This window comes from Eptesicus fuscus, chromosome 23, assembly GCF_027574615.1.
Source record: "Eptesicus fuscus isolate TK198812 chromosome 23, DD_ASM_mEF_20220401, whole genome shotgun sequence".
In the NCBI taxonomy this organism is placed as follows: Eukaryota; Metazoa; Chordata; class Mammalia; order Chiroptera; family Vespertilionidae; genus Eptesicus; species Eptesicus fuscus.
The window spans coordinates 8441721-8458423 of NC_072495.1; the positions used below are offsets into that span (position 1 = coordinate 8441721).

The following is a 16703-nucleotide window of genomic DNA, read 5'->3' on the forward strand; positions in this document are numbered from 1 at the left end:
AGGACCAGGAGGGCCAGGGCAGCCACTCACCACGCCAGCCTTCTCTCGTTTCCACGCAGATGTCTTCTCCGATTTCACGCTGGCCCGCCAGGGCTACCCCCGGATGGCCTTCTCCGCCTGTTTCGGCGGCATCATTTTCAGTATCCTTCACGGTGCCCGAGCCTCAGCGCTGGCGGCGCGGGCGCTCAGCCCTGCGCATGCCCACCCTCGGGGCTGTAACTGCAAGGGCCCTTTCGTTCCCACTGAGCCCGGCTCTGACCTCTCAGGTTGGGGTGGGAAGGGGGGTGCCCTGCCTGAGCAGTGTCCCCTGAGCAGTCCCTAGAGGTGGCCTTGACCCGTGCTCTGTCCCCAGCCGCTCAGTGGACCTAGGCAGTCAAGTTACTTGGCCTGGCCTCAGTTTCCCCATCTGCTGAGTGCCCACCACGTGCCGAGCATTTCTGCCACTCGTTCGATCCTCAGGGATCGAGGGCAAATGCCCGCTGGACGCTCGCCCTCCTAGAGGCGCTAACCCTGGCCGAGGTCTCGGGTAGGATGTTGGGGGCTGGGGGGGTAGATCACAGAGAAAGCCCATGGTCGGGGTTATGGGTGGTCCCAGCACATTTCCTGAGCCGGCTGCAGACGTCCTGGTGGGAGTGGGCCTGGGCTGCCTGCTGCAGATCTCCAGGGGCCACGTGGAGGTGAAGGTGAGTGGCCAGACCCTTCTGCAACGGACCTCCTTACCATGCCCCCCTCCTCCCCTCCCCCCCCTCCTCCTCTCCCACCCCCTGCCTCCTTCCCCCTCCTCCTCCCCCTCCTCTTCCTTCTCCTCCTCCTCCTCCTCCTCCTCCTCCTCCTCCCCCACCCCGCCTCCTCCGGTCCTCTGAATAGCAGGTGACTCACACCTGAGCACTTCACACTTCCTGGGAGAGGACTTGTCTAAATCCGTGACAAGTCTGATGTGTAGAATCTCTTTAAAATGTTTTGCATGTGGGGTTGGAAAAGATGCATTCCTTCCAGATTCACAGAGTGATAGGTGTAGTTTGGGGGGAAGGGGCAGGAGGTCCCTGGATTCAGGTGTCGATCCCACCAGTTAAGTCTCTTGCTCTATGACTTTGGATGAGTTAGGACATCTCTGAGCCTCAGCTTCCTCACCTGTGAAATGGGGTTGATGATACCACCCCCCACTCCCCTCCCCGTTGTCCACACGGGGTGGGCCGGGAGGGAGACAGAGCGAAGGTGCCATCTGTTGGAGACAGCCCTAGAATGGGGGAGCCAGCAGATTTGGAGAAGGTTCTGAAACACATTGAGGGTCAAAGGTCTCACACTTCAAGAGGACCCGAGAGTTCCCTGAGGGGCTGCAAGAGACCCCCTGCCCCGGGCATTCCAGGGGGCGGGCTGGCGGCTGCATGTTAAAGGAAGCTCCCCACGGACTGATGAGGGCAGGACGCTAGAGTGACTCAGTTCTAAGGTGGAACATTCAGATACTGCTGGCCGGGGGCAGGCGATGGAAACGATGGAAACGTCTGGGCTGTCCAGGTGGGCTCGTGGGCCAGGGAGTCAGGTTTTCTAGAGAAGAAATGGAGGTTCCTAGGGGAACGTTTGCTGTTTTAAAATATTGGCCTGGCTGGTGTGACTCAGCGGTTGAGCGCTGATCTATGAACCAGGAGGTCCTATCCAGTGGGGTGGGCCAGAGGGCGGGGGTGAGCAGGAGGCAGCCGATTGATGATGTTTCTCTCATTGATGTTTCTCTCTCTCTATCCTTCTCTCTTCCTCTCTCTCTAAAATCAATGAAAACATTTAGGAAAAATTAAAATGTTGTGCAGGAGCAAGGCAGCCAGGTGGCACCCCCTGTCCCAGCACCTCTATTCGGAAGGCTGTGAATTAGGAGACCAAAGGAGGGGAGGGTTGAGACAGGCGGGGACGTGGGCCCGGGGATGGTTTCAGGGCTCAGCGGGTGGAAGCACGGGAATGTCCGGGGGCTGAGGTGGCGTTTTGGTGGGAGCAGAGGCCCCGCCCTTCTCTGGCTCTGCGTCCTGAATAGCCTCTGTGGCTGCTGACCGGCTGGGAGCCGGCTGGAGGGCCGGCCGTTCCAGAGCCACGCCGGAAGCAATGGCTGCTTGCCCTGCTGGCAAAGCGGCCTTTCTCAAAGGTGAACACACTCCGCAGGTGTTGCCGGTACTCTCCGTGGGTTTGAAGATTCCTCTCCTTATCGATTCAGGCAGGGGCAGAGAGCGGGGCCTTCGGGCGGCCCCTGATGGGAGTGTGTGTGCAGAAAACGCCCCTGCTGTTCACTAAGAGGCCAGGCAGGCTCCGGGAAGGCCGTCTAGGAAGGATGTCCGCGGAGTGAGCACTGGTGGGTGGAAGATGCCGGGTGCCTGCCCTGGCCGGTGTGATTCAGGGACCAGAGGGTCTCTCTCGGGCTCCATTCCTGGTCGAGGGCACGAACCTCGGTTGCAGGTTCCCCAGCCTTGGTGGGGGCTGTGCGGGAGGCAACCAATCTCTCTCTCTCTCTCCCTCTTCCCCCCCCCTCCCCGTCTCTTCCTCCCCCCCTCTCTCCTCCCTCCCTTCCATTTCTCTCCTCCCACTATCTCTAGAAATCAATGGAAGAAATATCCTCAGGTGAGGATTAAAAAATAATGAAACTGGGGGAAAAAAACAAAATACAGGTTGCTCATATCCGCTCCCTGTTGTATGGGCCCCGTTCTCAGATTTGACGCACAGTCTATGTGTTGGTGCACCCCACCTGTGTGTACCCACCTGTGTGGACATGTATGTATGTCCCTGTGTGGGGGGCAGGACAGGGTATGGGTTAAGAGCTGGGACTTCCACGAGGGCTCTGTCGCTTACTGATGACTCAGTCTCCTCATGTGTGGGCCGTGACGCGCCCCTCGGGTGGTTGCGAAGATGGAAGGCTGAGTGAGTGTTAAATCCGAGGCCTCTGTTAGACATATGCTAAGTCTAGAAGGAAGCGAAGTGAGGTGGGGACAGTTTCACTTCCCTTTCTGTACTGCGGGAGAATTCCCAACGTCACATAGTGTATATGGAACGTATTGTAGCCGTGCCCTAGGGCTGCCCTAACTGACTAGCACAGACTGTTCAGGCCGCGGGAACGCACCTGGTTTCTGACCGGCGGGGTCACAGCAAACCTGGGTTCAGCGACCTCGGTCCTTGGGTTCTGGCTGGGAAAGAATTCAGAGCCAAGACCCAAACTGTAAGAGATCATTTCTTTAGTAAATCACAGAGACAGAATAAGTAATTCCTAGAATGAATGGGCTTAGGCCTGGCTGGCGTGGCTCAGTGGTTGAGCGCCATTCCATGAACCAGGAGGCAGGTCACAGCTGATTCCTGGTCAGGGCACATGCCCGGGTTGTGGGCTTAATCCCGAGTAGGGGGCGTGCAGGAGGCAGCCGATCAATGATTGTCTCTCATCACTGATGTTTCTCTCTCTCCCCCTCTCCATTCCTCTCTGAAATCAATAAAAATGTTTTTTTAAAGGAATTAGGCTTAGGAAGCAAGTTATAGAGGTAAAGGAAGGGCCCTTGGAGCTTGGGAGTGAGGAGGTTAAAGGTAACGCACCTGGTAGGGAGGAGGGGAGGAGGGAGAGGGAGAGGAAGAGGAAGGGGCGGGAAAAAGGGAAGGCGCAGGCGCGCTTCCCGGTGGGAGTGGGAGAGCTAGAGCGGGAGAGCACACGGGTCCGTCCTGGGGGTTTTTTTTGTTTTTTTTGTTACTCTTCACCCGAGAACATTTTTTCCAATTGATTTTTTAGAGAGACTGGGAGGGGGAGACACAGAAATGATGTGAGAGAGACACATCGACTGGTTGCCTCCCACAGGCCCCCCAGCCCGGGGCCCGGGATCAAGCCTGCAACCGAGGTACGTGCCCTTGACCGAAATGGAACCTGGGACCCCTGAGCCCGCAGGTCAACGCTCTAACCACTGAGCAAAAGCAGGTAGGGCCACCCTAAGGGTTTTAAGGGTGGCAATTTTAGGGGAGATCTTAGACCCGTGGTCGGCAAACTGCGGCTCTCGAGCCACATGCGGCTCTTTGGCCCCTTGAGTGTGGCTCTTCCACAAAATACACGGCCTGGGCGAGTCTATTTTGAAGAAGTGGCGTTAGAAGAAGTTTAAGTTGTACTGTTGGTATTTGGCTCTGTTGACTAATGAGTTTGCCGACCTCTGACTTAAACGATTCAGCAGCTTTCCAGGTGCGCCCTTTCAGGGGTCATTATTCCAGGCAGCTGGCCCTGCCGGGGGCCTCAGCCCGGGCTGGTTTGGGTGCTTATCTGGGCCTGGAGCTGACCTACAACTGAGGCCTCGGTGTTATCTGTAGGGAGGAAAGGTCCGGGGGCCTGGTCTGCACCGCGTGACCAGCACGGCCAGCACGGCCAGCGTAGGCTAAGGGAGGAGCGTCCCCCTGGGGCAGGTCCCACCCTACAACTGACTGTCCGTTGCTAGGCACCTGGGCTTTCCACCCGGTGACCTTCTGTACCCGCCCATCGTCCTTGCTCTGCTCACCTGTCTAACTGCCTCCCACAAAACTAGGTGGCTTCAAACATTGACGGTCCGGGTGGGGCAAGCCACCCACGGGGCAGGCCTCCGCTGGCCCCTAGCAAGGGGCCCTCAAGCCTCAGTTTGATTGACTGATGGCTGTCGTAGTGACCCAGCCTCTCTCCCTGGTCCCGCCCCCTCTGCAGCTGGAGCCGGACGGACTGTTGGTGTGGGTCTTGGCGGGCGCCCTGGGCCTCAGCCTCGTCTGTTCCCTGGTCGCGGTCCCACTGCAGTGCTTCCAGCTGAGCAAGGTCTACGGCTTCTGCCTGCTCCTCTTCTACGTGAGCTTCCTCGCGGTGGCCCTGCTCACCGAATTTGGGGTGATTCACTTGAGAAGCGTGTGAGTGAAGCTGTGCGCCGGGTCCACCTGGTGGCCGGGAGGTGTCACTGCAGGCGGTGAGCTGGAAGATGGATGATGCTGGAGACCGAGGCGCCTCCGGTCGAGCCCCGCGTGGGCAGGCGTGGTGGGGAGGGAGGTGTGGGCTGGACGTGGGGTCGCTCGCTTTGCTAGAGGTTCCCAGGCACCGCTGAGTGCAGGGAGGACGCTAAGCCTCCTTTCTGGGGCTTTGGAGACTGGACTTGACTGGCTGGACAACCCCAGGCAGAAGGAAGGAGACTTCCTTGAACTATCTCGAGCCTCTCGAAGGTTGGGGTGTAGGGGGTGACTGGGTGCGTCTAGGCTGGTGTTGGAAGGACTGTGAAGTGTTCAGGGCTGGAGGCAACTAAGAGGCCCAGCCCCACCCCATGGGTGTCCCTGCCACCTGCCTGCATCTTCTCAGGGTTTATGCTGCCAAACCAGGCTTAGGGACTCAGGACGGTGGGAGCCACGGACAGGGCGCCAGGGGTGCCGGGGTCCCGGGCCGTCGTGGGCTGAATCCTAGAGCTGCACCGTCCGACAGAATCGGAATGGGACACATACCTGATTTTGAATTTTCTAGTCACCACGTTAATAAAGCCCAAAGCGACAGGTGAAAATTTCACAGTAATAGGTCTTACTGAGCCCAAAGGCTCCAAACTGCCCGCCCGTGGCTGCCACGCCGACGGTACAGCTCTAGCCTCCACCGCCGGGACCGCCCACTGGCTGAAGGCAGACTCGTGTCCTGCACCGTTTTTTCCGGCTGCAAAACCGGAGGGAATCTGTGCCTTGTGCCTACCTCAGGGGGAGCCTGGGCTGGGGTCCCAGTGCCCCCACACTCCGGGGAGGACCAGGACCCCCCTCCCACCCCAGCACCTTCTGCCATCAGGGCCCTGCTTCGATTAGCAACTGAAGAATCTGCTCATGCCGGCAGGACAGGGATTCAGCGGTCTTTGTTTCCAGCGAAAAGTTATTAAATATTTCAAGTGTCCGGTTCCAGGGCTGAAGGTTGAAGGTTTTGGGGCCTAATGTATGGGCTTTGGGGCACATATGGGGGGTGGGGCTGAGCTGGGGTCGGGAAGGCGACCTCCCTGCATCCCCCATGATACAGAATGTCAGGAGGCGGCAGCCACACTTACAAAGCAGAGGTGCTTTTATTAATATGCCAGAAGCCCGGAGACACCGTGGGTTTTCTAGGTAACAAATCACCAACGTACAAAACCTTCCAGGGCCGTTCCTGCTATCCGTACAAAATGATTGTCGCGTGGTGTGGAGTAAGGCTTGGGGCGGGGGAGCGGGAGGGCGAGGAGGGGCCATGACCGTCAGACAGGTTGCTTTGACCCAGGGCAGCTCAGTCTCAGCTGAGTGGGGAGTGAGGGCGCCTGGGCTGGGTGATGTCCCGGGTCCCGCAGAGCTCACAGCCCTGGGACACCTGCTCCCTGCACCCGTGTGCAGGTTTGAGGACCCGCCTGACAGGCCATAGGAGACCCTGGGGACAGCTGTCCTCGGCGTCAGTGACGAAGGCCCCAACCAGTGGCTGCACTAAGCAGGACTAGACTAGACCCCGCCCTCCCGTGCCGGCCCTCACTGGGGGCCTCAGGGCCCTGGATGAGGCCCGAGGCTCAGGTGGAGCCCTCCTGCTTCCGAAATGCCCGCTTCAGTACAAAAGCTACAAGGCACCCCGCTGTGCAAATAAGCTTCCTCTCGGGAGGTGGAGAGGTCCTGGCCCGGGTCCCAGCACCCAGCTGCCCGATGGCCCCCGACAGAGGCCGCCAGCCTCCTGCCCCCTGTGGGAATCTGATTTCCTGGTGTCCCCAAAGGGCTGTGCTTTAATGAAAATGCCCACTCCTCTCCCCGTGAGGGGCAGAGCTGTGCAGTGTGGGTTACGGGGGTCAGGCTGGGCCTTGGAGAGGGTGAGGGGTGCTGGGTACTGTACCCGGGGTCAGGCCTGCCCTGCTGGGAACCTCAGCCCACCCACCCCCCTGAGCCACAGGAGGCCGTGGAGGCAGCTGAGAGCAGGGGCCGCCCCTGCCTCCAAGCGCCCTCCTCTGACCCTGCTGTGCCCTCACTGGGGCTGCCAACCCCAACAGCCTGCTCTGGATTCGAGCACCGATCCCACCCCACCCACACTGACCTCGGACAACTCCCCAGGTACCGGGGGACTCGGGGAGCTGCGGGTTCACTCGGACCCGCTTCGGTACCAGCCACTCCTCCCAGTGAGGCCCTGGGTGCCCGCAGCAGAACTGTCCTGAGAATCCTGAGGAACCTGCACGTCTTTCTGCCTGGACAGCACAGTCACGAGCAGGGGGAGGGGCTGAGTGGAGAAAGCCGTGGCGGGAATGGGTCTGGGTGTAGCCATCGGCCTCACCCTTGCTTCCCCCGCTCCCCCCTTTGTGCTGGGCCTGGGGTCCAACCGAGGCTGTTAGGATTTTCAGCAACAAGAGCTGAAACCTAACCAAAGGGGGGTGGGACAGAAGGCTTAGAGCCAGGACACGAGACGCGCCGGGCACTCGCCGGCTGAGGCCTGACCCCATGGTCCAGTCACACCGATTCCCCTCCCCGTTAGGTCGTAGGCACAGGTCCCCGAAGGACCGTCTATTACATTATCACACAGAGAAATACGAATCCGAGTATTTCTCCTTCGTAAGTGGTTTTGTCCCTAAAGCAAGACAGAAACCCGTGACGTGGCGGCAGCGGGAGTTAGTGGGGAAGCTGTCAGCTGGGACGCGAGCCTGGCAGCGGCAGGAAGACGTGGGTGTGCGTGTGGCCTGGGGAGGGCCGGCCCCGCAGAGACGGCCGAGTCCATTCCAGCGGCGTTCCTGGGAAGGGGCCTTCCTTCCAGCGCTTTCTGCCTGGCCGCGCCCAGAGCAAACTGACTCCTGGAGTTAAGGAAAACAGGGCAAGGAGGTTACAAACCAAACCCCACCTGCGTGCCTGTCTTTTCCGTTGTCTATAAATAGGTGCATATATATATGGACGTGTGCATATGTACATATACACGTTATTCCGATACGTCGTAGTAAAATAATGCTATTGTGTTATTGCATAGAAGAGATGGCTTTCGGGAGTGAGCTGGCTTAGGTGATGGTCTGCGAGCGCTGGCGGTTGCCTGGGGGCTGCTGGGTGGCGGGGGCACCACTGCCGTCCGACTGCTGCTCCTGCTTCCGGGCGTGTTCCTCGTACCACTCCTAGGGCACAGGGCAGAGGGGGGGGCACTGAGTGGGCTGCACCCCTTCCAGCCGCCCGGCGCCCCCCAGCCTGACAGTCACCAGGCCGGGCAGTGCGTGGCCTCCAGCCTCTGCCTGCGGGGCTGGGGGACCACCCGGGATGGAGGAGGTGGGCTGCCAGCCCCCCACCCCCAACGGGGACCAGGGCCTCTCCCAGCTCCCGCCAACGCCGCTGTGAAAGCAGTTTGAGGAAAATTAAACCGCTCACCTGCCTCGGGCCATTGTCTGACATTTTCAGGGACGGGGGTATTCAGGTGATTAAGGAATTAAAAATGCACCGTGTGTTTAGAATCTGAACCACAGAATTTGAGAGCCTAAAACACCGAGATGGCCTAGCTCCGTGCCTCCTCATCTTACGGAGGGGAAACTGAGGCCGGGGTGATGGACAGACCCGAGCCGTCACCTCTGCGTCCTGAGGCAGACTGTCCCCTCTCACGGATGAGAAAGGGCTGAGTGACCTGCCCACGGGCACAGAGCCAGGAGTCCAGCCCGGGGTTCCGGACACCAGAGCTCCCGCTGGGCCACGTCCCTGTGCCACCCGGTGCCCTGCAGCCTCCCGGTTTCGGGCGTGAGCACTGGTAGACTGGGTTCCCGCTGTGAGAACGCCAGGAAACAAGGCAGCTGCCGCGAGGGAGACCCTCCGGGAGCCCCGGGACCCCGAGGTGGGAGGGAAGACCCCAGGCTCCTCCACCGCGGCCCGTGGCCAGCGGCTCTGTCCGGGACGCAGCGTGCGGGCCATGTGGTGCTGGGTAAGATGTCTGACTCAGCTGGCAATGTGGGAAGATGGGGAGCGTTTGTAAAAAAAAAAAACAAAACTGACTTCTCCCTTCTCTTAAATTAGAAAAAAACAGTAAAAAAAACAACAAAAAACACCCAGTGACCCGCTGGGCACAGCAGGCCTTATTCCGATGGGCAGTGTGGGCTGGACCTGGGAGAGGCCACGTCACCCCGGGCGGCGGGTCGGGCGCTCCTACCCGAATCTCCTCCTGGTACATCTTCAGGCTCAGGTCACTCTTGGTCCTGGATCTCCGTCCCAGGAACACCACGGTGCTTTGCTGTGGACGAGCAGAGGCTGCAGGCCCCCCCGTGCCAGGCCCGGGCACCCACCGCCCGCGCAGGCCTTGCCCGCTACGATGCCACCCGAAAATGTCACCAGACCCTGAGGGGCTGGACGGTGGGGGTGGGACTCCACTCGGCGACAACGCCCTCCTCCCGGCCGGGTTTCCTGCCCAGATGGGGCCCCAGCCTCACCTCGTTTCTCTCCATCTGGGAGAGGACCTGGAGCAGCTGGGGGACGTCCGCGGCCGCGCCCCGCGCCTCCCGGGACAGCTTGAGGACAGCGAGCAGCTCGTCCTTGGACAGTTCCTTCTCCACGGTGATGCCACCGTCAACTGCAGCCGGGGAGGGACCTGGGCTCAGAGGCCTCGCCAGCCCTCCTCCCTGAGGTCCCTCTCCTGCCCCCTCCCCTCCCTCTGCTGTGGGTGTGAGGATCGGTGGGCAGGCCAGCAGCTCACAGGGGACAGAGGGTTTCAGAGGCAGCCTCCAAGCAAAAAGGAAAGGATCAGCCCGGCCGGTGTGGCTCAGTGGTTGAGCACAGACCAGGGACCACGAGGTCCCTGATGCAATTCCCCTGGTGAGCAGGAGGTAGCCGAGCGATGTTTCTCTCTCTCTCCCCTTCTCCCTAAAAATCTATGACATGTTATAAAAAAGGGTGAGATAGCCTGATAGGATAGAGACTTGGAAACAAGTAGAAACAGGTTTGTGGCCGTTCTGAGGGAGAGTCGGGAAAGGACGGGGGGTCAGTATGCAGAGAGCTGTGCCACCTGGGAGGCGAGAGGCGGTTAGGGGAGCTGGGACCTCCCAGCAGGAGAGCTACGGGCTCCAGGACCGCGGAGTGGAGTTTAGACAGCGGCTGAGAGGAGAAGGCTAAGAGTGAGCAGCCCGGGGGGCCGGGGGCCGGCCGGCGGTGTATACCAGAAGCCTGTCTCGGATGTGGGGTTTTTCTTAAACTGTGATGTGAATTGTTTTTCTTTGAAAAATGAGATCGAGAGCATGTGTCTGTCACTGACTATCTGGACATCAATGGCAGTGAGAGAGCTAGAAAGACAAGCCACACACAGAAGCTGAGCTGCCGGGCAGACAGACAGCCGGGCAGCAGGCAGCGCAGGCTCCTGCCCCGGGCACAGACCTTCCGAGTCCTGGTTCTTGCGGCTGAAGTTCATTCGGAAGACGAAGGCCTCGAGGATGAAGGCCACGATGATGGTCATCACCACCTGGCCGGCACGGGGGGGGGCGGACAGAGAAAGGATGGGGCGGGCGCTGCTTTGGCCTCCCCAGCAGAGCCGCGCAGACGCGTCCCGGCCCTGTCCTCCCCGGGCTGCCGCCCAGTGGGCAGGGCGGCTGGAGACCCGGATGATGGAGGACGCGGGTCCGGGCCCAGACTCACCATGGTCACAATATAGAAGGTCATGAAGTAGAGGCGGCTCCAGTGGGAGGTCTGAGAGGTGACGCCTTCCTGGAGGCAGAGGACGCAGTGAGTGGGCCTGGGGGGCGCTGTCCACTAGGCATCCTGTGGTCCCGGCACTGCCAGGCTCTTTTCAGCCCCCCCTACCCCCACCCCCCGATTAAGGAAGACACAGGTTCCCGGGTCAAAATTCCTCTGCTGCAGAGGCCTGGAAGGTTCCCAGGACTGAGCCTGCCCCGAGTGGGGGTGCACGTGGAAGGAAACCCCGCCACACTGGTCCCTGACTGGAAAGCCTCCCCAGTGGGCGGGAGGACAGAGGCCAGAGGCTGGCGCATCCCCTGGCTGCTGGGGGGTGGGGAGCTGGGACGAAGGCCATGTCCAGCGGAGGAGTGCTCCTGGGCCCCCGCGGTGGCCTCTGCAGAATGCCACCCGCCACAGGCAATGGGAAGGGCAATGGACCCACACTGGGTGGAGGGAGACGCAGAGCTGGGCCCAGAGGGTGAGGGGAAGACGCCCCCAGGAGCTGGCCAAGGTCCTTACCATGATGATGTACCAGTTGTTGACAACTGTGAGCTCGAACAAGGTCACTGCCAAAGCGAAGGGGGAAGGCATCGTGATCAGACCCACCGTTTCAGAGTCAGAGGTCCCGGGCACCAGGCACCTTTAAATGAGGCCTCCCCGAGCGCCCACCACAGGCAGTGCTGCCGCCTTGCCTGTCCCCAGCAGGGTGTGCCCTTTGCCTGCAGCCTGGGGAGGGACCAGGGCTTGGGGTGGGGAAAGAGCACACAGACCTTCATCGGTGCAGATCTGGGGTGCATGAGGCTCTCCCCGACCTCGAGAAGCTGTGTCAGGCCTGCCTGTCTGCATCCCTCCACTCCCCCCGCCCGCCCCATCCCCTCCCCCTCCACAGAACCCGGAGCAGAGCTGTGTGGGCCTCCTCTGAGCCATGAAAGGGCACTGTGGCGGGCGAGGGGGTGGTGCCCTAGCATCAGGCGGAACCCCTCCCTGCAAAGCATGAAGCTCTTCTGCCCCCTGACACTAAGGTTATCAGCAAAGGAGTGAATCGGGCGGCTGCGTGAGCCAGACTGGCCCCGAGACAGTGGGGCCAGCAGCCGGGGAGGGAGAGGCCGCAGACAGCCCTGCTCTCCCGCCTCTGGGACCTGCGGGGCTGAGGCCCAGGGAGTGCCCCCCCGGGATCTCTGCACTCACCAAAGCTGTTCAGGATGTTGTCGAAGTTGTTGAGATAATAGTAGCCGTCCTCCACGACCGTCCTGTTGCCCACGGTGCGGTTGCGCCAGCGGTAGGCGTCTGCCACTGTGCTTGTGCTGGCCGGGGAGACGGGCAGGAGGGACGGTCACAACACAGCGCGTCGCCCCAACAGGACAAAATGTTTAAGGAAACCAAGGTCTGAGCAGGGAGCACTGTCCTGGCCCAGCCTGTTTCCTGCCCAGCAACCACCACCCTCCCCTCCACCCCCCCCCCACCCGCTCTCACTGCCTCCAGCCCCCACCCCTTAATTCCCCTTATCCGCCTCCACTGGGCATTACTCTGCTGCCAGCTGGGCCTCCTCCCTCCGAGCCACCCCGAGACACTGCTGGGCGGGGCCCCTGGATTTGCTGCGGCGGGCGAGGGCCGCACCAGGGAGGGGAGAGGGCCTGTCGGCTCCGGCACCAGCCAGGCCTTCTCAGCGGTGGTTGCTCTGTTCTGAGAGCTGGCTGGCTACTTGTATTTACATCCTTGATGGCTCATCTGTTAAAATCCATGCGCTGTTTCTGCAAGTCTGAGCCTCTCGCCAGGCACACGCTGCACCCGATTTGCAGGGCGGGGCCTGGAACCTGCGCTTGTAAGCAGCGGCCCTGTGCCTGGGACCCCCTCTCCTCGGCGGCCGGCTCCGAGCTCAGCCTGACACCCAGCAGCCACCCATGTCTCTGAGGCGTCTATCGGCCTCCAGGCCAGAAGGACCCAATATTAAAGGGAACACGGGACCGACTGGCAGAGGACACACTGTCATCCTGGTGGCTGGGAGGAGGGAGGGAGAGGTCATGGGGGGCAGGCTCCCCACTCCGTCCTTCCCACGGGTGTCGGTCTGTCTTATCATAACCGGCCACCCCGGGAGAGACGTGGAAGTAAGCCATGGGATCAGGCCCAGACCCAGGCCAGAGCCATCAGCCCCACGGGTGAGCTGATGGAGGCCTGGGGACAGGGAAACTGCTCTGACGCCCTCACCGCAGAGAGAACTGCTTCCGGGTCCCTCACTTAGCTACCGACTGGACTGAGCCCCGGAAGCAACGCAAGGGGACTGATTCCAGGAGCCCCAGGCCAGGTGAGGCCCGGTGTGTACTCACTTGCAGCAGTTGGGGTAGAGGATCCCGCAGAAGAACTCCATGCCCACGATGGCGAAGGAGTAGTAGAAGATGAGCAGGGTGAGGCCCAGGCTGCGGGAGGGGCGGACCGTGACCGCGGGCCGGCCGAGCCCGCCTCCTCGGGCAGCCCGCCTGACCCACGGAGCGCTTGGTGAGAGGCGTGCCCCCAGCCAGGTTCTCCGCCTGGGAAGTGCCTGCGGGGAAGGGGCCTCGTGCCTCAGGTCTGGGCTAGAACACGGCTCGGAGGAGGACTCTGAACAGATGCCCCCCGACCAGAGATTCCCCCCTTACCTGTGAAGGCAGACGCACAGGTGACCCCTTACCTGTGAAGCAGACACAGGCGGTGAGTGAGGGACAGCTCCCTGCCCTCCCCACTAATGTCTCACAGGTCGGCGAGGGGAGTGGGGCGGGGAGACCTGTGCTGTCAGAGGTCAGCCGCCTCGCAGAGCCCGCAGACCCTCGACTCCAGTCCTTTCCGGGCCTCCTCTCCCCCTCTACCGCCCGCTGCCCGCCCCGAGGGGGCACAAGCCGCAGGACGCCTGGCCCTGGGGCCCGGAGGCGGGGCAGTACCTGGCCATCCGGGGCAGCAGCTCAAACATGGTGTCCAGCACGTTGCGGTAGCGCTTTTTCAGTTTGAACAGCCTGAGCGAGGAAGGAGGTGGGTCACTTCCTGACATGGGGCGCGGCCGCAGCCCCCCCACAGCACCGGGCAGAAGGCAGGCCCAGGGCCCTCCCTCAGGACACGGGGCCGGACAGGCCTGTCCCTGCAGGGACGCAGAGCCGTGCTGTGGGTCAGCGCCTTCCGCGGTGACGGGGGACAGTGTGGCTTTCGGTTTATAAGCGCAGCCCGGAGGCTCAGGGCGGGCGAGGCCCTGCTCAAACAGGAGGCACACGAGAGAGCAGGGGGCAGCGCCCACGCCGCAGGGAGCCCGGAGCCTGGGCTCGGGGAAGGAAAGGGCGGCGGTGGCGGGGAGAGAAGCTGGCATCGGCCTGGCCCGGCCACCACCACTGGGCGTGGCAGCAGGTTCTGCTACAGAGATGCCGCCCTGGACCCCAACCTCCACCTCTCCTCCCAAGATGGACAGGGCGGGAGGGGGGACCGGGAGGGGAGGGGAGGGAAGACAGGGCAGGAGGAGGGACAGGGCGGGAGGAGGGACCAGAGGGAGGGAAGACAGGGCAGGAGGAGGGACAGGGCGGGAGGGGGGACGTGTGTGGGATCGCAGCTGGTAGTCAAGAGGAAACCAGGCTCCTGAAGACGCAAAGGGCTCCCCCAACTGGGAGGGGTGCTGCCCGGGCCGGGCTTCACCGAGTCCCTGCAGTGACCGGGGGAGAGGTGGGACCGAGCGAGGGCTTTCCGACAGGAGGCTGTTCCAGAAAAGCAAGGGGCCCTCAGAAGCCCCTTTGGACCTCACGGCGGTGCCTCTGGTTGAAGACGGTGAGCCGTGTTTCTGTGGCCACAGCGGACAGAGCCACAGGCCAAGCTCCCCCCCCCCCCCGCCCTCAGCCCTGCCTCCCACCCCCCTCCCCCCGACAGTGCCAGGGGCCGGTCCCGGAGACGTGCCCTGGGGCTGTGGCTGGGGGGGCACTGCAGGCCCTGACCCCAGCTCGAGTCTTCTGCCCCTTTCCGGTCGCTAACCAGACTAGTCCCCAGGCCCCCCCCCCCCGCCCTGCCCGCCTGTCCCCAGCCCAGCCCCGCCAGTCACCTCAGCAGCTGCAGCGGCCGCAGGACCACGATGAAGTAGAAGGGCTCCATGTTGAAGGCCAGCGCCAGCAGTCCCAGGAAGGCGAAGGCTGTGACGGAGAAGTCGAACCTCGGAGGGAGAGGGAGAGGGAGAGCGGTCCGTGGGCCCACCGGCCTCCTGCCCCGCGGCTGGCGTCCACGTCCACGCCCACGCCGGCCCCGTGCTCGGCTCCCCTGCCAAGGAGCCCACATGCCGACCACAGCAAAAGCAAGTGTGCCCGCCGCGGAGGCCCTGGCCGGCCAGGTGGGACACGGCTTCCCCCGCCCTGGGGTTCTGAGGTCGGCGTGGCCAGGTGCCATCACAGCACACATCTCGGGGTGACGCACCCGGCTCCCCCCAAACACCCCCCGAGGGGTCCTGCACTGGTCTAAGGGCAGACACTGGTTCTACTGGTGGCCGCCTGCCCTGGCCAGGTCAGCAAGTGAAGGGCAGGGTTGGCAAGGGGACCCCACCTGGAGACCAGCGAGCCCTGACCAAGGCCGAGGGCCCCGAGGTCGGCGCGGGACCGGGCTGACTGCCGGACTCCTCGCTGACTCGTTTCACGCTCACAGGCCTGAGTGTAGCCCGATCCCACAGGGAGGCCTCTAAGGGGCCACAGGGACCTCGGGAGGCCTCAGTGGAGCCGGGAGGAGGGCCCGGGAGGCGGTGGGCCTGCCTTCTCTGTGGGCGGCACGGTTTCATGGAAAAGGGCTGAGCTGTGTTGGGGACGGTGTGGAGGCTGACGCCTCAGGAAGAGCCCGGCCGGCGTGGCTCAGTGGGTGAGCATCGACCTACGGACCAGGAGGTCACAGTTCGATTCCGGTCAAGGGCACATGCCCGGGTTGCCGGCTGGATCCCCAGTGTGGGGTGTGCAGGAGGCAGCCGATCCATGACTCTCTCCCATCATGGATGTTTCTGTCTCTCTCTCTCCCTTCTTCTCTGAAATCAATAAAAATATATATATATTTTTAAAAAAGGCCTCACGAAGAGCCCACCAGCCTCAGGACCCCGGGGCGTGTGCAGGAGGGGCGGGCGCGGTGGCCCGAGGGGAAGACAGAGCCCAGCCTGGGAGTCTCAGAGCCACAGGCAAGGCAGCAGGAGAGGCCACGACCTGGCCGCGCACCCTCCTGTGGGGTGGGGAGGGTGGGGGCTCCCACAAGGCGGGGTTCAGAGATGCTGTCACTTACAGGTTCCAGCCGGAGGACAGGTACTCCACGGGGCCCAGGCCCGCCACCTTCAGGAACAGCTCCACCCCGTAGACTGTGAACAGGAGCAGCAGCGGGCAGTTGGCAGTGGCCTCCCACGCCTGGCCTGGCTCAGTCTCCTCTCTGAGACCCTTCCGAGGTCTCCAGCCTCCCCCACAGGCTGTGAGCCCTCTGGACAGCCACGCCCCACGGGAGAGTGTGGGCTCCACTCCCCCTCTCTGGGCACGGCCCAGCCACCCTCTGTCCACCCAGCAGGTATTGCCTGCACCTCTGTGGTGCCAGCCATTGTGCTGGGTGCTGGGCATGCAAGTGACCAGTGCAGTGCCCACTCCTACCGAGCTGAGTGCAGACGGGAGGAGCTGTGAGTGGGTGATGACAGTGCGCTCAGGGTTATGGGGGCGGGGGGGGGGGGAATGTCAGGTGGAGGAACACGGTGCAAAGGCCGTGAGGTAAGAAAGGGCAGGGGGCACTCAGGAGCAGGGCCCTGTTCGGGAGGGCTGCAGGCTGGGGCCCGGGGGGCTGAGGGACCCCGCTCGGCCAGGGGATGTGAGCACGCCGGGATGGAGATTTGACGGAGGACAGAGGAGCCATGGGGGAGTTTGAAACGGGCGGGATGGAATCAGACCCAGTTTCTGCCTCCGGAAGCTTCCCGTTTCAGAGCCATGAGGTCCTAAACCAGTGAACGGCCTCCCACCGTGTTTAAGACAAGCGGGTGGCAAAGCCCTGCCGGAGACTTACTAGTGAGAAAGACGAGGGAACTCCAGGGCACGTGCTTGGAGAAGAAGTTCCCACCTGGAGGACAGAGAGGCCGCAGCTCAGGAGGAGGCCGGGCGTGCCCACGG

General features: G+C 62.4%; 2 protein-coding genes across 8 annotated transcripts in view; one reads left to right on the forward strand and one right to left on the reverse strand.

The window, feature by feature from the left end:
- Nucleotides 1-16703, forward strand: part of SLC8B1 (solute carrier family 8 member B1) — a 40759-nt gene that overhangs the window by 18014 nt on the left and 6042 nt on the right. For 4 of the 7 annotated variants that reach the window (XM_054712415.1, XM_054712416.1, XM_054712417.1 and 1 more), the window contains exons 15-16: nucleotides 60-140; nucleotides 619-683. In XM_054712415.1, coding sequence (XP_054568390.1) covers nucleotides 60-140; nucleotides 619-683 — 146 coding nt within the window. Of the gene's footprint in view, nucleotides 1-59; nucleotides 141-618; nucleotides 684-4672; nucleotides 5878-16703 lie in introns of those variants that run through there. The other 3 variants (XM_054712412.1, XM_054712413.1, XM_054712414.1) reach the window with 2 other exon arrangements.
- The window catches only part of TPCN1 (two pore segment channel 1), a 51293-nt gene continuing 41210 nt past the window's right edge, over nucleotides 6621-16703 (reverse strand). The window contains exons 17-28 of the mRNA XM_028147265.2: nucleotides 16600-16653; nucleotides 15844-15916; nucleotides 14639-14746; nucleotides 13506-13577; nucleotides 12918-13007; nucleotides 11782-11897; nucleotides 11113-11159; nucleotides 10555-10623; nucleotides 10297-10381; nucleotides 9360-9499; nucleotides 9083-9163; nucleotides 6621-8069 (exon numbers count right to left, since the gene is read on the reverse strand). Of these exons, the coding sequence (XP_028003066.2) occupies nucleotides 7959-8069; nucleotides 9083-9163; nucleotides 9360-9499; nucleotides 10297-10381; nucleotides 10555-10623; nucleotides 11113-11159; nucleotides 11782-11897; nucleotides 12918-13007; nucleotides 13506-13577; nucleotides 14639-14746; nucleotides 15844-15916; nucleotides 16600-16653 (1046 nt within the window). The 3' untranslated portion in view covers nucleotides 6621-7958. The remainder of the gene's footprint in view (nucleotides 8070-9082; nucleotides 9164-9359; nucleotides 9500-10296; nucleotides 10382-10554; nucleotides 10624-11112; nucleotides 11160-11781; nucleotides 11898-12917; nucleotides 13008-13505; nucleotides 13578-14638; nucleotides 14747-15843; nucleotides 15917-16599; nucleotides 16654-16703) is intronic.